Source organism: Mercenaria mercenaria, chromosome 18 (genome assembly GCF_021730395.1).
Source record: "Mercenaria mercenaria strain notata chromosome 18, MADL_Memer_1, whole genome shotgun sequence".
In the NCBI taxonomy this organism is placed as follows: Eukaryota; Metazoa; Mollusca; class Bivalvia; order Venerida; family Veneridae; genus Mercenaria; species Mercenaria mercenaria.
In genome coordinates, this window is record NC_069378.1 from 39,048,521 (window position 1) to 39,074,923 (window position 26,403).

At 37.2% G+C, this 26,403-nt stretch overlaps 1 protein-coding gene across 2 annotated transcripts in view; it reads right to left on the reverse strand.

The window, feature by feature from the left end:
* Window positions 1–3,152: 3,152 nt before the first annotated feature.
* Window positions 3,153–26,403, reverse strand: part of LOC128550706 (restin homolog) — a 252,571-nt gene continuing 229,320 nt past the window's right edge. The window contains exons 26-31 of one of the 2 annotated variants that reach the window (XM_053530279.1): window positions 15,782–15,884; window positions 13,321–13,501; window positions 7,606–7,756; window positions 6,163–6,267; window positions 4,686–4,774; window positions 3,153–3,388 (exon numbers count right to left, since the gene is read on the reverse strand). In XM_053530279.1, coding sequence (XP_053386254.1) covers window positions 3,247–3,388; window positions 4,686–4,774; window positions 6,163–6,267; window positions 7,606–7,756; window positions 13,321–13,501; window positions 15,782–15,884 — 771 coding nt within the window. In that variant the 3' untranslated portion in view covers window positions 3,153–3,246. Of the gene's footprint in view, window positions 3,389–4,685; window positions 4,775–6,162; window positions 6,268–7,605; window positions 7,757–13,320; window positions 13,502–15,781; window positions 15,942–26,403 lie in introns of those variants that run through there. The other variant, XM_053530280.1, reaches the window with a different exon arrangement.

Below are 26,403 nucleotides of genomic sequence, written 5' to 3' on the forward strand. Positions count from 1 at the left end.
ACCTAGTTTTTGAAGGCACGTGACCCAGTTTCGAACTTGTCCTAGATATCATCAAGGTGAACGTTCTGACCAATTTTCATGAAGATCTTATGAAATATATGGCCTCTAGAGAGGTCACAAGGTTTTTCTATTTTTAGACCTACTGACGTAGTTTTTGATGGCACGTGACCCAGTTTCAAACTTGAGCTAGATATCATCAAGGTGAACATTCATAACAATTTTCATGAAGATCTTGTGAAATATATGGCCTCTAGAGAGGTCACAAGGTTTTTCTATTTTTAGACCTACTGACCTAGTTTTTGACGGCACGTGACCCAGTTTCGAACTTGACCTACATATCATCAAGATGAACATTCTGACTAACTTTCATAAAGATCCCATGAAAAATGTGACCTCTAGAGTGGTCACAAGCAAAAGTTTACGGACGCACGGACGGACGACGGACACCGCGCGGTCACAAAAGCTCACCTTGTCATTACAAGGTCTTGTGCCAAAATTGTTCAAATGGGGCCACTTGAGCTCTTTTAGGGCCACTAGACTTAAAATAGAAATACCTTTAAATGATTTCTTCTGATGATGGTATGTTTTTGGTGTGTGACAGCGATGTATAGAAAAAACCTTTAAATAACTTTGTTTTAATGAACAGCCTGAAGGATTTTCACCAAACCTAATTAGAAGCAAAGTCAGATGGTTAAGGTTTTCTTCAGGTGAGCGACATAGGCCCATTTAACTATAGCTTTGAAACTTTTTACATTTTTTGTCATTAATAGGCTTGACAGAAGGCCAAGAACCAGAACTCTTCTTTCATATTGCTTCATATCAAGCACCTACCCAACAAACAAGAAGACGTTGTATTGATGTTGGATCAACGTCAGATTATAGTTGGATTTGAAAGTTTTTTAGACGTCATAATACGACATCGATACAACATCAAGAATCCAACCATGATGCAACCTTATCCCAACTACAATCCAATCAAAACCCAACATATTAACGACTGCATTGTACCCTTAATTTAACTATTTTAATCATTGAATTTCTGCTGTTTAAATGTCGGAATTTTACTTCTGACGAAGCATATTATCAACACAATTATATATATCTTCTAATCTTTATTTCCTACTGTGGCAACATAAATAAGTCCAAAAGATAAAATGTAGTCAATTATGCATGCCTCTTCAACACAGCTAAAACATCTACCTGAAATATATAGTTTTCATGTCCACTAAATCGAAATAAAAAAGCAAAAATGTTACTTCGTAAGAGCTAGAATCATAATCACTTCATGCAAAACACATATATAATATATCCAAGATTTAGATATCTTCCCTGACCTCACAAAAAGTTTACAAACATTGGTAAAATGCAATTCCAATAAAGTCAAATGTTTTTTTTTTAAAAATCAGCAGTCATTAAAATAAGTCAGTTTTAAAGTAATTTACTCACATTGCAGATCCCTTTGTGTAAAGTGTTTGTAAACTGGCTCTATCCAACTTCTCCAGTGTATCAAATTATAGGAATATTGTGTAAACCAAAGCCGGCGTATCTGGAGAACGCGTAACTAATAGACAACATGTGTAGATAAGACCCTGGGTTATAAAATTTTATGAGTCTAATAATTCATACATGTTCAATGTATGTTGATTTCCTGTACAAAATTTCTTATCATTATTATTAATTAGTAGTTTAATTCTGAAAGTAGACAGTCTTTAATATAGGTTTAACAAAACTGTTATGATTTTTAATATCCAAATGAAAAAAATACTTATTAGTTTTACACGCATTTTCAGGACTTTGTGAAAACAAGCAATTATTTCAACACTATAATAATAATTCTACACCAAAACGTTGTTTAACAAAGAACAGCATTGCACTCTCTTCCAGTCTGACCAGAATCCAACATCGTATAGACATCTAAATCTGACGTCTACTAGACGTCGTGAATATGACGTTGAACAGACGTTGTATTTAGGCCGACGTCGCGACCAAAATCCAATGTTGTTTCGATGTCAGGTGTTTGCTGGGTACATACAAATGTGGCAACCAAAGGCAATTTTCTTGTTTAATTTAGTTCTTTTCAATACAAATTTTACATCTTTAACCCTTTACCACACAGAACAGAAGCCAATTTTACCAGTGCAGCACCAAGCAGAGTGTCATGAGTTCACAAGTTCTTGACAAAAAGTAAAATACTTCTATGAAATGTATAGATTCTTGCGCTCATTTTGTTTCTGAAGATGAACTACTGGGATCATGTCGTGTTGTTGTCTATCAGTATGTCAGCATGCTGTTCGAACAACTCCTGTACAAACTATAAGTACATAGAATTTCTGGAAGTATCATGTTGTATTAGGAATTCCAAACGTACAAATTAGCACCGACTACCATTTTAGTCATGTGGCAAGGTTTGAGGAATAATTAGGATTTACTGTCTTCTCCACAACTACTTGATGGAATTCATTCACATTCAACTGGAAGCATCCTCAAGTGGTAGGGAATTCAAGGCTCCTATTGTAGGCAAAGTCGAACTTGATGATGTTACACCTGTGTACCAAAATATAAATCTATCCAGCCTTTCATGAGTTATTGTCTGTAAACCATGTATTTTGCAAAATTTATGTCATCGATGGATGGATTTCAAATTGGACAGGGGCCATAACTATGTAAAAAAAATTGGTGGTTTGTCAGCAAAGTTGAACTTGACCTGTATTTTATGATGTACCAAAAATTATTTAAATCTGTCAAGCCTTTCATGAGTTATTGTCTGGAAACCCTGAAAACCAACGGACTGACAGACAACCGACTAGCTCACTCCTATGTAAGTAGTGTTAAATTTTTTTACTTGCCAACATGAATATATAAAAAAGTTTTTTCCTCCAAATCTGTAAACTTTTACAGCAACATAAAAAAATCCACTATATAGTAGTCCAAACAAAATTTAATTAAAAAAAACCTTCACAAGGCTTTTCACCTATCACTCCTACAAAGTTTCAATGAAATATTGCCAGGGTGTCTGGAGATTAAGTACCAACATGCTAAAATTTAATATGGATGAATAGAAAAATGGCAAGACAGACTGATGGCAACATTAGGAGACATTATTCACTGAAGGCAACATAGCATGTCCCTTTCCAGAGAAAAATATTTGCACAAATGATTCTACGATTTAATTACTATTGCAATAAACATAACAGTCATCACAGTCAGTCACATAGTTTTAATCAAAATGTGTTAAAAAAATGGGTTTCATAAATTAATCCCAACAACACGTTTGAATTCCATTTCATGATGAGGAATATCTCTGATAAACTGGACATTCTTCTGTTGACTAATATTAAAGCTCTCGGTCTTGCTTAGTGCATATCTGTGTCTTCTTTCAAGTAAAGTCCTGTAAGGTAAAATTAGTATTATTCATAACATGGAGGAAACTAGAAGATGCTTTTGTACAAAAGCGCATGTCTCCTCCAATGCACAGTAGTACCGTAATAGGCAAGAAGTCAATTGGGGATAGGAGCAAAAATCAAAGAGGCACAAATGGTTGGCTGCAATAGGGATCATCTACTTGGCATGTCCAATCGTCCCACAAAGTTTCAACGTTCTTGGCCAAGTGGTTCTCAAGTTATGGAATGGAAACAGTTTTCCATGTTTCCATGTCAAAACCTGTTACCTTGACCTTTGATCAAGTGACCCAAAAACACAATAAGGGTCATCTACTCTGTATGTCGGGTCTAAACTCAAATCTAAAAGTAAACCTTAGGTAAGGTCTCAACTCAAATCTAAAACTTAAACTTTAAGTGAGGTATAAAAGATTTCTCATCTTTCTGCACTAAGCACTAAAGTTAGGTATAAACTCAAATCCTCACCTAAACTTAAATTAGGTATAAACTCGAGTCTAAAATTAGTTCTAAACTCAAATCTAAAAGTAAACCTTAGGTAAGGTCTCAACTCAAATCTAAAACTTAAACTTTAATAAAGTGAGGTATAAAAGTTCTTCCTATGAAGTTTGAAGGTTCTGGGTCAAATGGTTTTCAAGTTATTGATCAGAAACCGTTTTCCATGTTCTGGTCCCTGTAATCTTGACCATTGACCAAGTGACCCAAAAATCAATAGGGGTCATCTACCTTCATTTCCGATCATCCTATGAAGTTTCAACATTCTGGATCAAGTCGTTCTCAAAATATTGATTGGAAATGGTTTTCCATGTTCAGGCCCCTGTGAACTTGACCTTTGATGTAAACAATGGGGGTGGTCTACTCCTTAAATCCTCCCACCCTATGAAGTTCGAAGGTTCTAGGTCAAATGGTTCTCCAGTTATTGATTTGAAATGAAGTGTGACAGAAGACCGCTCTGCCTGACGGACATGCCAAAAGCAATATGTATCCCCGGGGAGACATAATAACTATAGATAAAGTGAAAGAAAATTAGCAGGCAATACAAAGTCGTTAATCCCCATTAAATTTGTTATTAACTAAAATTTACTTAGTTTCATTTTCTTAGAAGAGCATATAAAAACCTTTACCAACAGACTTTCCTCATTTGTACCCATTTGTACAGGCCTAGAATCAGCAAAAAGCCAAGTTACAGACAGGACAAGGTACCTTACATATCATTACCTGAAAACATAGTAATAACTTAAATATTACTACGTTTTATACACACACAACTCTGTAAATTTTTTATATTACCTGGAAGCATCTATTCTGGACTTGTTGATTTCATAGGCCAACATATGTGGTGACACAACATTTGCTGCTGTTACATTAGGTGACTGTTGCTACAAGTACAAAAAAAGTTTATGAAAATAAGTTTCATTTGCAAACATACAAATCTACAATAAAAACTAGAAATGTGTCCATGGGACACAGATGCCCCCACTACATGACAAAGGACACAAATTTTTTCCTAGGTCAGGGAACATAACTCCTACAATACTGAATGAATCCGGACGCGAAACCCCAGGTGCACAACTGCACATGCTGACCAACATTCCTTTAAACTTTGGTGACTCTAGGTCAAATACTTTCGGAGCTATACGTGACACAACATTCAAATGACCATTTTTTAACTAAGTCTTGGGCCATAACTCCTACACGACTGAATGAATCCGGACGCGAAACCCCAGGTACACAACTGCACATGCTGACCAACATTCCTGTAAACTTTGGTGACTCTAGGTCAAATACTTTTGGGAGCTACGCGCGACACAACATTAAAATGACCAATTTTTAACTAAGTCAGGGGCCATAACTCCTACATGACTGAATGAATCCGGACGCGAAACCCCAGGTGCACAACTGCACATGCTGACCAACATTCCTGTAAACTTTGGTGACTCTAGGTCAAATACTTTTGGGAGCTACGCGCGACACAACATTAAAATGACCAATTTTTAACTAAGTCAGGGGCCATAACTCCTACATGACTGAATGAATCCGGACGCCAAACCCCAGGTACACAACTGCACATGCTGACCAACATTCCTGTAAAGTTTTGTGACTCTAGGTCAAATACTTTTGGAGCTACACGCAACACAACATTCTTGGAAGGACGGACGGACAAGGGCAAATCTATATGCCCCCCCCCCCCCACAAAAGTGGGGGCATAAAAAGGGCCCTTTGCAAAGAAATACCCAACATAGTAAACATTATCTTAGTATAAATTCTTGGGTTCCTCAAGCAATTTGTTATCCTTCAAACCATCTCTTAGACATGGCTCTGGATGAACAGAGAAATGGAATGAAAACGCTATTTATGTATGTAATAAATACAATATTTGTCTTCTTCAAGCAATCTGACCGAAACTTGCAGGGTTGCATTCCCCTATAATAGCAAGTAACTGAAACCAAGGTATACTCCCAAGAGACAGAATAAGGAAATGAGATAAATGAGATAAATGAGGGATTTAGGGGGTCGTTGGCAAGTAACTATTTATATATATTATTTTTTTTGGGTGGTTTTGATGGATATGTGTGTGTGTGGAAATCTGGGAAATGATATGGGTGAGGGGAACATATTGGGTGATGGGGCATGACAGGCCAAAAACAGACAAAATCAATATATATATATATATTTGCGAGGGACTTGTTATCACCTTGTCCTAAAGTTACAACTCTACCCAACATCTCATCTGGTGAAGCAAGGAACATTTGTAGTATAAACTTACCAATCCTTTTTGTGTCCATAACTTGTTATTTTTCCATAACTTGTTATCACCTTGTCCTAAAGTTACAGCTCTACCTAACAGTTCCTCTGGTAATGCAAGAAACTCCTAAAAAAGTTGAGATTAAAAAAGTAAGTGTTATTTTATGACTCATAAGTCATTTGTCTATAACTGGACATAATATCACGGAGGTCCGCAGAAAGTGATATTCCCTGCAACACATCTATCAGTGCATAGATGAAAATGTGGTCAGACATTTTGTTACATTACTAAGATGCACACAATAAATGAATATAAAGTTCCATTTTACTGCAGCGTAACATAATGAATTTTTTTATTTTTTGTTTGCAACACAAACTTTTCAGATCTTTATGTGTATTTTCACTAAGTGAATGGCCATACCTCTGGCCTAGCTGAGTGAAATCCCAAAGGAATTAGAAGGTGCACAACTTTACATAAAAATGTTACCTAGTATTGTAGTGGCAATACTGATGTCCCCAGCCATAACTTTGTTAGTGTACGTCCCTTGTAGTTGTTGGAAACAGTGTTGGGACTAAAATGCTTCAAGGCATATAGGAGCTAAAAACGAAAGCTATTTTTACTTAAATTTCAATAGTGACCTTGACCTACAAGCATAGATTGTCTCATCATGTGGAACATTTATGTGCAGTACTAAGATAATCTATCACTGCACATAAAAGTTATGGAGTGGAAATAATTTGACTTGACCTTCAATAGTGACCTTGAACTTTGACTGACATCCATGAGTCATGTGCGTGACAAATAATAAAATCATTGGGCACATTTCTGTTAAGTAATAAAAAAATCCTTCAATTGAGATACATGCCATGCAAACTAAACCATTTATGCATATTTTTGACAATCATATCATAACACTGGTGAGACTAAAAGAAATCAAGAACAAAATCCTGGTGCACAACTTCGCATGCTGAAAATATTCCAGTAATGTTTCATGATCCTAGGTCATATACTTTTCGAGATATAAAATATGCAACAAAACTTATATGCCTTCTTATGAATGTTTTTGACTAAATCATAGCTCTGGTCTGGCTGAGTGATATCTCTATCAAAACCCCAGGTGTACAACTTCACATGCTGAATCATATTCCTGTAATGTTTCATAATACTGGGTCAAACATTTTTTGAAATAAATGCGACACAAACTTAGGCCCTTATTATGTATATTTTTGTAAGTCAAGAGTCATAACTCTGGTCTGGCTGTGTGGGATCCAAATTAAAACCCCTGGTGCACAACTTCCTGTGCTGAATAACAATCCTGTGAGGTTTGATGACTGGGTCAAATATGAGATATCAATGACACAAATTCGGATGGATGGATAAGGGCAACTGTGCCACCCCTCCCCCCCCACCCACACCCCTTCTAAAGAATGTTTTATTGATCTGATATATCTAACAAGATCTTACCTTGCACCTTTTCTTCTTTTTAAAGATAATGTCTCTCACTCGACTTCTGTGCATCTGTGAAGCAGCTCTTGTGATGTTACTAACTTTATTTTTGTCTCTCAATAATGGATGTACAAATAGAACACCAGTCTCTACTAACACTTCACTGAACCTAAAATATCATATTAAAGTTTAATGTAAGAGCTTAAGTCAATATACTAATGGGAAACAGGAAGCAATATTTCAAAAGAAAACAAGAGTGCCAGAATGTAATTCTAACATGGCTCTATTTGATTGCCAGTTAAACAAAGATGGTCAAGCTATGTAAGTTCTGTGATAAAAAACAGTTGATGTGCAGACCAACATTGCAACATGACATCCAGCTCGTAATAACTTGGATAAATGAATTTTATTAATAATTCAATGAGCATGTCCTCATGGTTCAATGCCTGATCGTCTGAACTCTGAACCATGATAAATCTGGTGAAAAACCACTTGTAGGCCTTGAACTGTTGTTAAATATACACCGATCATGCAAAGTGAATCACACATCCTTTTTCATTTCAGTAATAGGAACTATTAAGAAGCTAGAGGAATATTAATGTGGGGTAGACATTGATTTAGTGATTTTCTGTCAGTCACAAAGTTTGTCCATGCAACTCCTCCAACACCACTAGACAGATTTACGCCAAACTCCACAAAAGTGATCACTGTCAAACATTCTATATAAACTTGCTTTTGTTCCTAAAAAGTACATCGCTGAAATGGCCAATCTCACAATTCTAAGTAATTCAAGGGCAATAATTTCAAGAGACTAAGTGGTTTAGTAGATATAGAGCAGACACAAAGTTAAACCATCTGATGTGTGAGCTTGACCCTAGACTAAGTGACCGCCGGTGTTTGCTCTGCATGCCCTCTTGATCAGATAAACATTTCTTGCCAGCTTTATGAAAATCTCTCAAGTGGTTTAGAAGATACGGAGCAGACATGAAGTCAAGATATTTGACCTATGACCAGCATGTGTGACCTTGACCTCTGTTGCACTCTCTGCATATCATCTTGATAAAATTAATCACTCATGCAAGTTTATGAAAATCTTCAATGCGGACAAGTAGATATCCTTAGGATGGCCAGCACATATTTATGCAACCTCGCCAGGTATATGTATGTTTTTGACAACACAGACAATGACGTCACTTGACCTTCAGCTATTTCCTGAAGAAAATAAAATGAAAGTAGAAATGCTAAACTTGAAAACGAAAGCCGCATTTTGATTCGTAGATAATCAGGGGTCACGCGCAGGGGTCACCCCGTCTAAATGTATGCGCGTGGACTTCATTTTTTTTTTTTTTTTTTTTTGCTATTGGGGAGCCAATTTTCAGCACTTTTTCACGAACTGAAATTACCTGGGCTTTAGTACAGCATGTCAGCTTTTAATCTATGAAAAAGTATTTGAGCTCTGGATAAACACAAATCCCACAGGGGTCCGTAATGGATCAAGGGTACATTGATAATTTCGGAACTTCATCAAACCGCTCAAATTGTCATTTTTGATGTTGTCTGAGAGTGTCAGTATATGCCTCAGATGTAAGATATAACTATATTTGAGAGCTGCAAACCTAGACATTTCAGAAATATTTTCAAAATAAGTTTCGTGTAATAAATGTTCTTTCTACAGAAGCATGAAAGGGCCATCAGACGCTAATACGTTTTAATACGTTAAGGCTGCGGAAAGGATATGGAGCAGATAAGAATACGAAAAGAAACAAGAGGACCATGATGGTCCTGAATCGCTCACCTGTCCCCATATGACCCAGTTTTGAACTGAGTATGACATTGTTTTTTCTATTATTTGACATTGTGACCTAGTTTTTGAGCTCATGTGACCCAGTTTTGAGCTTGACCTAGATATCAGCAAGATAAAAATTCTGACCAATTTTCATGAAGATCCATTGAAAAATATGGCCTCTAGAGAGGTCACAAGGTTTTTCTATTATTTGACCTAGTTTTTGAAGGCACGTGACCCAGTTTTGAACTTGAACTTTGAACTAGATATCATCAAGGTGAACGTTCTCACCAATTTTCATGAAGATCTCATGAAAAATATGGCCTCTAGAGAGGTCACAAGGTTTTTCTACTTTTAGACCTACTGACCTAGTTTTTGATCGCATGTGACCCAGTTTCGAACCTGACCTAGATATCATCAAGATGAACATTCTGACCAATTTTCATGAAGATCCATTGAAAAATATGGCCTCTAGAGAGGTCAAAAGGTTTTTCTATTTTTAGACCTACTGACCTAGTTTTTGATCGCAGTCGACCCAATTTCAAACTTGACCTAGATATCATCAAGATGAACATTCTGACCAACTTTCATACAGATCCCATGAAAAATATGGCCTGAAGAGAGGTCACAAGGTTTTTCTGTTATTTGACCTAGTTTTAGATGGCACCTGACCCAGTTTCAAACTTGACCTAGATATCATCAAGGTGAACATTCTGACCAATTTTCATGAAGATCCATTGAAAAGTATGGCCTCTAGAGAGGTCATGTTTTTCTATTTTTAGACCTACTGATCCAGTTTTTGACCACACGTGACCCAGTTTCGAACTTAATCTAGATACCATCAAGATGAACATTCTGACCAATTTTCATGAAGATCCATTGAAAAATATGGCCTCTAGAGAGGTCACAAGGTTTCTCAATTTTTAGACCTACTGACCTAGTTTTGGACCGCACTGACCCAGTTTTGAACTTGACCTAGATATCATCAAGATGAACATTCTGACCAACTTTCATAAAGATCCCACGAAAAATGTGACCTCTAGAGTGGTCACAAGCAAAAGTTTACGCACGCACGCACACACGGACGCAGCGCGATCACAAAAGCTCACCTTGTCACTTTGTGACAGGTAAGCTAAAAAGAACAAGAGCTGTCGGAGGACAGCAATGCTCGACTATTCAACAACCTTGTCAATCGAATGAATATTGAAGTCCAAAAAGGGGCATAATTTTGTAAAATTGCAACACAGGGTTAAGGAACCTGTACAATGCATATCAGCACATGACAATGGGCAATTGTGTGAAATTTCAACTCATTCCCATTAGTGGATACTGAGATACCAGCTTACATACAAAACCTTAACCAAAATTTCAAAGTCGAAAAAGGGGCATAATTTTGTAAAAATGCAAAGTAGAGTTATGAAACCTGTGCAATGCATGTCAGATCATCACAGTGAATAAGTGTGTGAAGTTTCAATCCATTCCCATAAGTAGATACTGAGATACCAGCTTACATATAAAACCATAACCAAAACTTTCTAAGTCGTAAAAGGGCCACAATTTTGTAAACAAGAGGGTCATAATGACCCTGGATCGCTCACCTGAGTAATATGAGCTACATGTTTCAAAGATCAAACTGATGATAAAATATTAAGAAAGTCAGTAGGTCATATTCATGGTCAATGAAATTCAGTTTTACGATTGGTGTGCAAAACTGTGTATGTCATCAAAATTTCAAGGCTGTATCTTAAAAAACAAGAAAGTAGGTCAGTAGGTCAAGGTCACAGTCAAGTGACATAATATTACTTGGGGTCATCAGGTAATTATAATTAAACAGCCTTGGAAATAGGATCAAATGATATTTTAAGTATTTTTTCCTATATAACTCACATAGTAACTAAGTGACCCCAGGGCGGGGCCTCTTTTAACCCCAGGGGCATAATTTGAACAATTTTGGTAGAGGACTCCTAGACAATGCATCATGCCAAATATCAAAAGCATAGGTTGTATGGTTTTGGACAAGAAGATTTTTAACGTTTTTTCCTATATAAGTCTATATAAAACTTAGGACCCCCAGGGCAGGGCCTCTTTTCACCCCAGGGGTACAATTTGAACAATTTTGGTTGAGGACCATAAGACAATGCTACAAACCAAATATCAAAGTTCTGAGTGTTGTGGTTTCAGACAAGAAGATTTTTAAACTTTTTTTCATATATAAGTCTACGTAAAACTTGGGACCCCCTGGGCGGGACCAGATTTGACCCTAGCAAGATAATTCGAACAATTTTGGTAGAGGACCACTAGACGATGCTACATACCAAATATCAAAGCCCTAGGCCGTATAGTTTAGTGCAAGAAGATTTTCAAAGTTTTCCCTATATAAGTCTATATAAATCATGTGACCCCCGGGGCGGGGCCATATGTGATCCTAGGGGGATAACTTTAAAAATTTTGGCAGAGGACCATTAGATGATGCTACATACCAAATATCAAAGCCCTAGGCCATGTGGTTTTGTACAAGAAGATTTTCAAAGTTTTCCCTTTATAAGTCTATATAAACCATGTGACCCCCGGGGCGGGTCCATATTGACCCTAGGGGGATAATTTGAACAAGTTTGGTAGAGGACCACTAGATGATGCTACATACCAAATATCAAAGCCCTAGGTCATGTGGTTTTGTACAAGAAGATTTTCAAAGTTTTCCCTATATAAGTCTATATAAACCATGTGACCCCCGGGGCGGGGCCATATTTGACCCTAGGGGGATAATTTGAACAATTTTGGTAGAGGACCACTAGATGATGCCACACACTAGATATCAAAGCCCTAGGCCCTGTGGTTTTGGACAAGAAGATTTTTAAAGTTTTTCCTTTCGGTTGCCATGGCAACCAGAGTTCTGCATGGAATTCAATTCTTTGAAAAATTTTGAAATGGGGCCACCCAAGGATCATTCCTGTGAAGTTTGGTGTAATTCTGCCCAGTGGTTTTTCAAGAAGAAGATTTTTTTAGAAAATGTTGACGGACACACGATGCACACGCACAACTGACGACGGACATTGCGCGGTCACAATAGCTCACCAGGAGCCTTTGGCTCAGGTGAGCTAAAAAGCAAAACAGAGCTATGGAACCTGTGCATTGTAAGTCAGTTTATCACAGTGAATAAGTATGTGAAGTTTCAATCCATTCCAATAAGTGGTTACTGAGATACCAGCTTACATACAAAAACTTAATGAAATCAGGACGCCAACGCAGACGCATTTGTGAGTCCAATAGCTCTACCTATTCTTTGAATAGTCGAGCTATAAACAGATCAACAGACAGAAAAATGTGACTCCAATATAGCCCTCATACACTTTGTATCTGTGGGTATAACGGTGAACAGACGTTTTGGCCACAGACGTTTTGGCCTAGACGTTTTGGCCTAGGATATGTTTTGGCCTAGGATGTTTTGGCTAGGCAAATTTTCTGGATAGGATGTTTTGGCCAAAAATAAATTGTGGCTCCAAAACATGCAAAATATGGTCTGGAGATTGTTCTAAAGAATGTTATAGTATAATTGAACAAATTAAACTGATAATAAAACCAACTCATGTTATAGCAATTGAAATCATCAAGTGAAACAACAAACAAAATAAAATTTCTGTCTGATCAATACATGCAAGTGTGGTAATAAATTAATTAATTGCAGTGATAAAAGCAACTGGAAATAAATCTTCACAAAAATTTGTTGACTTATTTTTTCTTAAAATGATTTCTAACAACCCAAATGATCCATTACCGTATACTATAACATATTAATATCCAGACCATATTTTGCATGTTATGGACATAAAATTTAATTTTGGCCAAAACATCCTACCCCAGAGATTTGCTTGGCCAAAACATCCTAGGCCAAAACGTCCACTTGCCAAAACGTCCTACATTCGGGTATAACTAGGACATAAAACACTTACAAATTGTAAATTCTCTTATTCAAGTCATATTTCTCATTATCTAACTGGCTCATTTCTTCCTTCCATTTGTTCATACTGTCTTTAAATTTGCTATCAACTGTTTGAAGGTACTGTTCCATTTCTCCCCTGGTGTCAAGACACAAATCTGCAGTCTCATCGGTAAGCACTCTTATAACTCTTTCTGTAAATATAAATCATCTAGTTCTGTGTTTGTGAATTTTCTAGGGATGTTTTAGTGGGCTAGTAAACATCCGTTAACAAATAGACCATGTGATGTTATCTCACATTTTTATGTAGTATTTCATGTCAAGTCCAAAGTGCAATTATATGTTAATTAATACAAATGAGAGGAAAAGAACCTTGATCACTGAATTTTACTGATTTACCTGCAAAATACAGAATGACGTTTCCACAAGTTACAAATCTGAAACTAGACTATTGCCAAGCATTTTAAGTTCTCTACCGAAAGCTACATTTGTCATATTCATTGCCATAGGAACCATGCTTTTTACACTGAAATTTCATTGAAAAGCCAGCATAGGCTCCAAATAATCTACCATCTATAAATGGTAAAACTTCACAATTTAAAGAACAAGTGCAAAAGGCTAGGGTGTCTTCAAAATTTTTGGGGAAAAAGCCCTGACAGCAATAAAATAAAACAAGAGCACTGCATCTAATTTGTTTGTCTCTGTATAATATAAATATTGTCCTACCCATGTCTTTTTATGATAATTTATAAGTCCAAAGGGACCATAATTCTTGCAAAAAGCATGATGGAGTTAGCTTTTGATGGTGAACAAGTGTTGCAAGTTTTAAAGAAATAGCTTTGATAGTTTATGAGAAAAGCTGACCTAAACATGTGTTTTTATGATATTTTCTAAGTCCAAAAGGGGCCATAATTCTTGAAAAAAGCATTATAGAGTTATGTGTCTTGCTGTACAGACTCAGCTTTTGATGGTGAATAAGTGTTGTAAGTTTTAAAGCAATATCTTTGATAGTTTAGGAGAAAAGCTGACCTAAACATAAAACTTAACCAAGAAATCTGATTTTCTAAGTCCAAAAGGGGCCATAATTCTTGCAAAAAGCAATGTAGAGTTATGGTGAAGAATCGGTATATTTTGAACAATCTTGGTAGAGGGTGACATAAGGACCATTTATGTGAAAGTATTTTAAAATCAGACCATCGGTTTAGGGGGAGATGACATTTGAAGATTTTTCTATTTTCAGCTCTGGCAGCCCCTATGTGCACTCAAGCGGAACCATTGAACAACTTTGGTAGAGAACCATCCAAGGAACATTCAGCCAAGTTTCATCAAGATCCATTCAGTAGTTTTGGAGGAGATGTCTTTTAAACACAATTGTTGACGACGGAGACACGCACAGAAGCACAGCAGACACAGCGTGTTCACAATAGCTCACCACAATGCTCAGGTGAGCAAAAAGTTAGGGATGGCAACGAATATCATTTTTGGTATTCGAATATTTGATCAACCTTCCAAACGAATATTCGAATATTCGGTCATCAACTGATCAACAAGTCAACTCAAAATCTTACTATCTGTTTATCATACCCTAGTGACGTGCATTAATTCTATTTTCATTTACACCAGAAGTTATTCAGACATTGACGAATTAAGACTGACAAATTGTTCTCATCGCTTATTAATCTTTTGATATATAAAATATTTGTTATCTTCGTTTAAGTATAATTTACATAGGTTTTTATTTTTTTTGGGATATAGCCCTCATGTAAATAAGGTTCTCTCCAAACATATTACACGTAGCCGACTTCCTATCAGATGATTGCGTGACATACTTCAAAACGGCAGGAGACATTGCTTGAATTTTCACATTAGATTCGCGTAATATTTTCAATCAAATTAGGTGTTTTATCAATTAGAAAATCTGATTTACGTAAAAAAATAAATATTCTGCATTAAATGTGCCTTGGTTTCTACATTTTTCGTTTTTTTCTTTAATCTCAAATACATCTTTTATCCACTTTGATTGAAATCCAAATGATTTTTAATTATACGCAGTTCGCACCTATCGAAAACAAGGCCAGTTGTAACATATTTACACCAATTAAAAGCAATTAGCAGTATTAACTACTGTGTACACGCTCGTCTCCATAGCGATGTGCAATCCTGGCACGCTAATATACAAAATGACACGTCTGACAAAGACAGAAGCCATTTTTGCGAGTATTTATAATGAAAGCAGGTTTTGACAAATTAGATAAACGAACATTTTGGTACTTTCATTTGGATTTTTTTCATGATCTTATTTTTCCCCCCGAATATTCGAATAGTGAAACAGTATTCGAATATTCGACTAATGAACGCATATTTGAATGTTCGAATATCCATTGCCATCCCTACTAAAAATGCATAAAAAACCCTTAAAGGTGATACAGACAGCGGCAACACAACACAAAAGTGAGACATATGAAAGAACAAACCTTTAGAATCCAAAATTGTTCTATATGCTATGTACTTTTCAAACAAAGCCTTGAGTTTACGCTGTGGAATGTCCATGGTTTTCTGAATCATTGCAGTGGCCATCTATAATATAACCATTACAGTACAAGATGCCATTTCAACAACACTGACTTTATGTAGCTAAAATGAAACAGAAATGAGCTTTACAAAGTGGGGCAATATACCACTAAAGTTCTAGATTAGAGAAGGAGAGAGTAAAATCTTGGGGCTAGGGAGTGGAGAGGGTGGATTGTTGCACTCCTATAAACACTCATCACCCACCTTTCTTCCAAGTTTTAGTCAAAATCTTGAATAGTTTTGTAAGTTGTGCCCTGGACACACATTATAAAGGACAGATTTGAACTCATTTATAACCATGACCTTTTACCTACTCAACAAGTTCATACACTCTGCACATTGCCACATACCTATTTGCCAAGCTTAAACAGTTATCAAATTATGCTCTGGACACAAAATATGATAGATTTTTACCTTGTTATGACTTTGACCTGCAGACCTGTTTCATGTACTCTGCACATCATCTTACTGCCACCTGCTTACATGCCAAGTTTAAAGTCAAAACCCTGACTAGCTCCAGGCAAAATATATATGGGTCAAATTTGATATTTTTGCTCCCTATGTGAACAGAGAGACGGACAGACCGATGGCCATCACATAATACATCTGTTTTTTCCAAAATATACTAAGTGTGAAGGATTAATATAGATAAAGGCAGTAGAGAGAGGAAAAGAAGGAGTGAGAGTGATACAATGAGATAAGGCAGAAAAACAAGTGCTGTTTTTTAAACACATATGCCCTAGTGATGGCCTGTCCATGGTAGCTAGGTGTGTAATTTTCAGTCTCAAGTATGCTGTACATAAATGCTCCTATAAATTTTAAAGGCATTAGGCCAAAGTGTTCTTAAGTTACTGAGTGGAAACCATTTTCAGTCTTGTGGTCACTGGCCTTGACGTTAGATCTACTACCCCTAAATACAACAGAAGTTATATACTGACCACAAGAAGTCATCCTATGATTGACAACTCTAAAAGTAAAGCATTCTTTCTTACTGATTTGAAAAAGTTTTCAGTCTTAAGGTCAATATAACCTTTTTTTTTAATTTACTCCAAAATCAACATGGATCATCTACTGACCACAGGTAAGCATCCTTTTAAGCTGTGGTCTGAATGTCAGTCAAAACAGTCTTTACTTAAGCAATGGTCACATTTACGTTCACGCACGTAGTTCATTTTAAACGTAGTTTGTCGTAGTAATACTACGGTCAACTAGGTTGAAGTACGCTCGAACTAGGTTTAAAAGATGAAATATGGAAAGTCTAAGTACATTGAAGTACGTGTAAGTACGAACAACTACGTTCAACTACGAGTAAATCGGGTAGGGTTAACTAGGGTATCACTACGTCTTACCACGAGTTACTACGTTACACTACGTATATACTACGACAAATTACGATCAACTACATTGAGCTACGGAAAAGCATTGTGGTTGCGCCTGCGCAGGACGGGAAAGATACAGTCATTTTGCTCTAGGAAGTTGACGAGACAGCATCATTTAAGCTTCAGTATGCCGCCTAGGAAAAAACGATGTTATAAAACTAGTGCTAAAGTAGCAGATACGGTAGATTCAGAGGGAATGAATAAGCCAGAGATGATAGAAGAACCTGTGGAGAGTCAGGAAATTGATACTCGGGATACGCGAGATACTCCCGACGTCCGGAGTTCTACTGAGGAGCCAGAGAGGATAGAAGAACCTGAGGCTGTTACCGAAGATAAGCGAGGCACGCCCAATGATCTTCCTTCTGTGCCTTCCAAGGAGAAAAGACGACCCCTCAAGCTGAACGGAGATCAAGAAGAAGTGGTGTTCGAGTTTGTAGAATCCCACCCGGAACTGTACAGCAAGGGGCACCAACATTTCATGAAGACTGGACATAAACAGGCATTGTGGCAATTGCTTGCTAACACCTTGAATGCCACTGACTTTGATGGTGGGTAGCACATTTTTATATTTACATTTTTCCTAATCTTTTCTTATAAAAAACTGACGTTCATTTCTTATGAACATCAAAAAATGTTACGTCAAACTGCTTAGCAGACAGTACAAATCTGTGCTGGGCCAATGCGAATGTTTCTCGATGACGCAATATATATTTCGTCTTGTCTACAGAATGGCCGAAAAACTGAATTTAAAAGTACAAGAGGGCCATGATGGCCCTATATCACTCACCTGTTATCATTGCACTTGAGGACAAGAAGGTCCTCAGTAAAATATCAAAGTCCAAAGGACAGGAACAACAAAGGGAAGAAATTTAACCAAAAAAGAAAAAAAAATTCTTACAAAGTATAGATATGTCAAAATACACCTAAAAATTGGAGGTACCATCCATGTTGTATCACAGAAAAGTGGTCTCGGCTTTTCCCTACGGCCAATAATAAAAAAGTTACTAAAAATAAGCTATTTATAGTAACATAAAAGGGAAGTAATTAAAAAGAAAATTATTGTAAGTGAACAAAAGAAGGATCTGCCAAATAAATCTGTTGACATAAATGAAATTTCAGATCAGTATCTTCATTACTTACGGATATATACCCAGTTTAATTTGAAATAAAGGGAGGTAATTTGACATTAAATCAGTCCATAGTTATCTACCCTGATTGGATCAGTCCAACTAATGAAAATAATGAAATTTCAAATAAGTCCTATAAGTACTTACTAATATAAATCCATTTTGACTACAATCAGGGGAGGTAATCAGATATAAAATAACTCTGGAACCTATGATTTGATCTGATTTATCATGGAATCCAAGATTTATTGTTGTTGAAGATATTTTGGAAGTTTGTATCAAATAAAACCATAAAAGTCTCTATATGGCTGCAAAAGCCAAAATAGCCAATTTTGGACTTTTAAGGGGCCATAACTCTGGAACCCATGATGGAATCTGGCCAGTTCAAGACAGGAACACAGATCTTGTGGTGATACAAGTTGTGTGCAAGTTTGGTTAAAATCAAATCATAAATGAAGTTGCTTTTGTGCAGACAAGGTCAAAATAGCTAATTTTGGCCCTTTCAGGGGCCATAACTCTGGAACCCATTAAGGGATCTGGCCGGTTCAACAAAGGAACTGAGATCTTATGGCAACACAAGTTTTGTGCAAGTTTGATTAAATTCAAATCAAAAATGAAGCTGCTATTGTGCAGACAAGGTCAAAATAGCTAATTCTGGCCCTTTCAGGGGCCATAACTCTGGAACCCATAATGGAATCTAGCCAGTTCAAGAAAGGAACCAAGATCTTATAGTGATACAAGTTGTGTGCCAGTTTAGTAAAAATCAAATCATAAATAATGCTGCTATTGTGCAAACAAGGTCAAAATAGCTGATTTTGGCCGTTTCAGGGGCCATAACTCTGGAACCCATAATGGGATCTGGCCAGTTCAAGAAAGGAACCGAGATCTTATGGTGATACAAGTTGTGTGCAAGTTTTGTTAAAATAAAATCATAAATGAAACCACTATCGTGCAGACAAGAAATTGTTGACGGACACACGGACGGACTGATGACGGACGAAGGGTGATCACAAAAGCTCACCTTGTCACTATGTGACAGGTGAGCTAAAAATATAATTTAAATGCAATATATAAAATGGATTTTTCCCGGTCTTCATGGTAAATGAACAGTTGATTGCTAGAGCGCGATTCATGTACATGTATTTGCCGATCCAAATCTGTTGTTCATTTCGTCGTGGAACAGCCAGAGGTCGACTTATGGCAAACTTACCTGAAGTGTGTCTGGCCAGGATGCCAAACGACTGACACCTCGTGAAGAGCGTTTGAAGGAACGCCTGACATTTCTCAGCGGTCATGTGTACAGAGTGCCCAAACGAGTCGGGGTTAATGTAAGTATTCTATTTGTTTATATCATCTAACAATACAACGTGCATTCCGTGAAATCTTGCTGTGATATTCTTAAATTGAGAGAGGATGTATTATACCAATGTAAAACTTTTATTGTGACAATGCATGTATAAACTTTTAGGATTTCACTAGGATATAGCCCTTACAGAAGCAAGCCTCTGTGGCGTACATGCTGCGTATTTGCTGTGTATATGCCGCGAACACAGTAGTACGCCAAAGGAGTACATTTTACATACACCGCATGCCGCATACATGCCGCATACTATTTCGACGAGTACACAGCATGTACGCAGGAGGTCACTAGTACACTTCAAGTACGCAGCACAGACTCTGAAAATTTAAGGAGTACACTGCATGTATGCAGGAGGGACTTGTACAAGAAAATAGTACACTGCATGTACACCGCAGATACTTTGAAATTTGTGCAGTACACTTCATATACGCAGGAAAGACTTGTACAATTTCTTTTGGCATTTATACTTAGTTTTTTTTTTATAAGTTAAAGTCTGAAGTAAACTTCATATACGCGGGAGGGACTTGTTCATTTTCTTTTGGTGTTTATACTTTGAATTCTTTTAGGTAAAAGTCTGAAGTACACTTCATGCAGGAAGGATTTGTACATTTTTTTTTTTTTTGGAAGCAAGAACTTGATTTCCGAGTAAACTTTTACCTTAATAGCATAGAATAGTTCAGATTACCGGTATTCTGAACAATGAAAATTTGCCAAACTATTTGCAATGTTCATTTGTGAAGCTTAATTCTTAGTGATTTCTGAGCTGCACCTTGCATGCAGTGTAAAAATATATTCTTTTTCATTTTGAATTAATCCTGGAGCTTTCTAAATTGGATAATTGAAAAGCCTTATTTGAACTTCGTTGCATTACATTTTGTAATACATGAAATAATTACCAAGATAATGCCTCAACAGCGCCCGAATGAGAAGAATTAATAGCTCTCACTGTTATTTGAATACTCTTAAGCAAAACACCATTCTATCATGTTTTATAAAGGCTTTAATGCTCATTATGTTAACTCATTAAGGCCTCACCAAATTAAAAAGTTGTTCATCGGATTTGCCGCTTGTATATTTTCAGAACGTTTTTGGCTAATTGCGCTCGCCCCATTGGAAAAAAATCAATCCAAAATTTTTTGGTGCGCTACTTTTTACAGACATAAAAGTGTATAAATGCTTATATAATTCCAGTCCTAGATTGTTCTCTGATGGATTTTAATCAAAATAAATACATACTACGCACACTTCGTCTATAATAAAGCATAACACTTATATTTAGTTGCATTAAAGTTGTTTCCCCTTGATGCAGTTACGCCATTTTCTTCAAATGTATACCAAATTACATGCTACAAAAATTGATTTATTTCAGTGAAAAGTGGATGAAGAAAAGCATACTAATTTATTTGATAACATCAATCTACATTATTTTGGTAAGGGTAAATACTTATTGATGCATGTCATTTATCTTTTTTCTGTTTTTTTTTCTGTCCAAATGATCAGCATTTGCATACGAAACTTGGTGAGGTAAGGAATTTATATTATCACAGCAGTTTTGCCACAAGAGTACACAGCATGTATGCAGCAGGAGTACACAGCATGTACGCCGCAGGACTCGGGCCAAGAGTACACAGCATGTACGCCACAGGAGTACACAGCATGTACGCCGCAGGGGTAGTACACCGCAGGCTCATTTGCATGTGAAAAGTGTATGTGCCGCGTACATGCTGCGTACTATTTCCCGCATACTAAATTCCTCCAGCGTACATCCTGTGTACTATGTAGTCCACAGCATGTACGCAGCAAGTAGTAGGCGGCAGAGCTCATTTGCATGTCAAAAGTGTACTACAAACGTACTATCGGTGTATGTGCGGTGTATATCCTGCGTACTATTTAAAGCCCTTGATTTCAGTACACATCATGTACGCATCATATACGCTGTACGTACACAGCAAGAGTACGCAGCAGGCCTTTTTCTTCTGTAAGGGAGATTACGTTGTTTTTTACTGTATAATGAAAGTTTTATGAATGTATAGATAGCCAGTTTTGATAAGTTTGTGTTGGATATGCACAAAGGTGACATTGGTTTATGGAACAGTTTTATTTTAAGTCATTAAGACAAACAAATTGAAAGTTTTCAGCATTTGTATGGTTTAGTATGTTTTTATATACTTTAATGAATATTTCAGTTCAAAAATTGATACTGGTCAGCTAACTTGAAGTAGGAACTGTGTTTTAATTAACCAGTTTCTTTAATTATAATTGAGTGTTCATGTGCTTCAATGTTATGTTTGATATATATAATGTACATAAAAGAGACTGAAATTGAACGTAAATAATATAATTGGAATGAAAGATCCCTTGGAAGCGAAGAATGCAACCAAATGAAAGTAAAAGCAGACCCGGTTTGATTGAGTCTGTTCATCAGAGGTACTGGAAAGTGCAACATCTCTGACACCCTCCTAGTACCGTGGCCGTCATAATACAAGTATTATATATTTCTATTTATTTATCAAATCGCATAACTACAAGAAAGTTTTAATGTTATATTTTGGGTGCTCCCTAGCCTACAGGACGTAGAAAGCTACATGTTGCCGAGACCTTCCATGAACAAACCTAACTGAACAGCTTATATGTATATAGTTTGCGCGATTAGCCTTTCCTATGGTTCAATAAGTGTAATACTATAATGTTGAATGTGTATGCTGGAATAAGTTGAATGTGAAAAGTTTTAATTAACCTTCTTTTCTACTTTTAGCTCATGCAACGACTTCGTGAAAAGCATCCCGATAGATTCAACGAACCCGCATCTCAGTATATGCTGCAACGGGATTCAGACACCGATTCCGCGCATGAGCAGACCACTCCTACAGTCACGCAGACAGAAGAAAACGTCCGTAACTGCAACCAGACGGCCGTCAGCTCCACCTCTAGGAAGCAGAAACTGTCTCATCTTCTGGAGAAAATCGAGAAGAGAATGGCCGCCAACCAGCAGCAAATGAGCCAGATTATCCAGCAGGTAAAACATTCCATACACATTTTACACAAATCATAAAATAGGGTTATTAATATAGTTGTGTTATACAAAACACCTGATTCTACGAGTCGCAGACAGATCATACAAGTGCGCAGCACGAGTTTGATCCATTCGCGACGAGAATTAATCCGGTGTTTTGTATCACATTACTGTATAATCTTTTTTATTATAAACTATGACTATAAATAAAATCACATATCTAAAATTCATAACATAAAAATATTTACATTTGCAGCAATTATTTTCAGTTAAAGTTTTTGGCGCACGAAAGTAGTCCCGGCGATCAAATACAGAAAATTATCAGACAGTGCCGAAATATAAGATGTAGGATTTTATGTCTAGTTTTAACGAAAAATCTACATGAATAAATGTTAGGTATATAATAAAAGTGCTTTTCATACAAGCTGCATTTTTTAAAAATTTTATAATAGTAATAACAACTACGCTCCGAAAAGTTCTGGCTATACATGACGTTCACCTTGAATGTGCGTTCATGCAGACAAGTAATTAATCGTGTGTCTGGAGAACATCCTATTGGCACTTTAGAGATTTTCTTGACATAATCATCTCATCGAACCTTTGTGCATGTTTGTTTTAACAGTTTGCATCCTAGGTTATTATCAAAAAGGTCAAATGTCACAAATAGGCCAAAGATATAGCAAGGGTATTTAAGAAGCCATTGTATAATCATTCATCTAGTTATGCCAGAAAAAAATATCGGAATATAGAATTGTCCGTCAGCATGTACGAATGTCAATACGTGCATCGATACGTCCGAAGGTTTTGTCCTGGCTTTTTTTAAAGGAATTCTCAAATCCTCACGAAACATTTCACATATTTTTGTTCATTTTATCTATAGACAGTGGCTCTCTAGCACTTTTATTTTTTGGCCCTTTATTTGCAAAAAAAGTACTTGCATAAGATAGTGATATAGGGCTTGTGTCTCATTTTTTAAAATATTTCTAATTTTTGTGTTGTTTCAAGAGGACAACCCACGAGCGGCTTTTGGTGGCATGGTAGGGCTATTGAGGGACTACAGTTGGATGTCACTAATTTACTGGTGAAGTATAAGCGGGAGTCCAGGGCCAGGCCTCAGGCTGCATTGGTGAGCCAGGCCCAACCACGTCAGCCGCACATGTCCCAGACGCAGCCAGGTGCCAGCAACTATCAGACCGTTGGGGACGTACAATTAGCATCAGCCATTGCCGTACAACAGAACCACCGGTGTCTCGATGGCTTCCTTCATAACTGGCAGCGCCAGTACCAGCAGCAGGCATATACTCAACAGACAGACCAGCCGCAGCGCTCCTATGGAATTCTTTTCTCTTTAAATGCATTGTTAATAACTAGATAAATAAATGTTTCATCTTGCTATGAGTTTAAGTCATGACTGATGGTTTATGATAGGGTGTAAGTTGGTTTTACGCCAGACACTAATTTAACGAAAATACTTAAGTATTTTACTCAACTGAGTCTGTTATTTTCAAATGTATATATGAATGCATAATTCAACATATTTTTTTTATTTCACATTTAACAGAACATAAACTTAAGATTTATATATTTTAAGCACAAAGAATCTGATTTTAATGAAAATGGGCTTTAAAATTCAGAAATAAACTTTAGCAAATACTTAAGTCTCCTATATCGTGCTTAAATTAAAATACCATATTTTTGTGTCTGAAAATAAAACTGATGACAATTATTTCTGTCCCTAACATAATTTTGCTAGATATTGATATGAAGCAATAGAATTAAATACGAATCCACAATAAATTAAGTCATGGCATGATTTGAAAATAACAGACTCAGGTGACTATATACTTAAGTATTTTCGTGAAATCGAGGCCAGGCCTGCAGTCTCGTTGTACTCGCAGTATGATGAGGTTCCAAACTTATTATATTTCACCGACTGACAGCTTAGGTTCGAGCCCCGCTGGTGACGACTAAGCTTTCAATGAGGGACAGTTGGCAGTTTCTATAGAAGTCCAGTACTGGTTTATGCCAGGAACAATGAGTAGGTAAACTGCCCACCTGTATATAACTGAAAAATAATTGAAAAAGGTGGTTTAACCGCTATAACAAAACAAATTACAATGTAAGCAAATAAAAAAGATAAATGATTGAACACAATAATATTAAGCAGAATTTATTGTTGTAATTCATTATGACACTTAACAGGACTGTTTCCCTTATGCCGATCAGCCTAGATATGACTGAGACTTTGGTTCTGCCATGGAACTGAGCCAACTGGTGACGTCAGGTAGTGCTTGATGTACAGCCTCTGCAGCTTTGCTTCCCTGCTGTTGTGGTTTCCACTCTGCGGTTGAGTAAGATCCAACATATTTGCATTGGCCCGCCATGCACCATCAATGACGTTGTGCTGAGCATCCTCCTGGTCCAGAAGATGCTGGTCTGCAGCAGGGTTCCTCACCCTCAAGTAGTTGTGCAGTGCAACACACGATCTCACTATAAGGGTTGCCCTATCCACTTGAACCTGGAGTGTAGAGAGGAGACAACGAAAGTGGTTTGCAAGTATGCCAAAAGCATTCTCCACCACACGACGTGCTCTGGACAGCCGATAGTTAAAGACCTGCTGGCCATTGTCTAAACTGCGTCGAGGAAAAGGTTTCATCAACCAGGTTCTCATAGCGAAAGCATCATCCCCTATGATGTAGTAGGGAGTGTCAACATCATCCCCTGGTAGCGGGTCTGCATCTGTAACACCAAGGACACCATCTTCAAGTGCTTGGCGAAGGTCACAATGGTTCCAGATCTGGCCATCCGAACTAGAGCCGATGTCTCCAATTTGTGTCCATAGGAAGCGGTACTTGGCATCCACCAAGGCCATGAGTACAATGGAATCAAAACCCTTATAGTTATGGTAGATAGAACCTGAGTGGGGCGGCTTCTTGATTTGAATATGCTTCCCATCAAGAGCACCAAGGGTGTGTGGAAACTGCCACTTCTGCTGAAAGGTCTGAGCCACCTGCTGCCATTCTTCAGGTTCTGTGGGAAGCTTGACAAACAATGGTTCAATGACATCAATCAGAGCCTGACACACATCAACAATGAGGCCTGACATGGTGTTATGTGCTACTCTGAATCTGAACCGGAGGTCTCGGTAGGCATTTCCGGTGGCAAGATACCTGAGGGTGAATGCCAGCTTTAAAGCAGGAGAGATGGGGTACCTTAAGGCGGTGGTCTGCCTGGTGATTCTTCCCTCAATCCTGGCCAGGATATCACAGAATGTGGCCACATCTACACGCAGAAATTGCTGGAAGGCCTGGGGGTCCTCCACTTGAAGTTCTGCAATCAGAGCCTCATACTGACTGTGAATGGGTCTAAGTAGCAGCCAGTCTCTGGTCCACCATCTCCTTTGTCTTCTATTTTCCCTTTTTTCCTGTTCCTCTAGGTCCTCTAAATCCACAAGATTTCTTGCCAGACCCACAAGTTCTGTATTTATCTGACACAAGAACTTCGCTACCGTGACTTTGTCACCCATTATTTACATCTATCATAAAAACTTAAATCTAAAATCACAATGAACGTAAATCCCAAAGAAGAACTACATTGACCACGTGCCCACGAACTCCTAAAAATATAAGATATTATTTGACCCTAG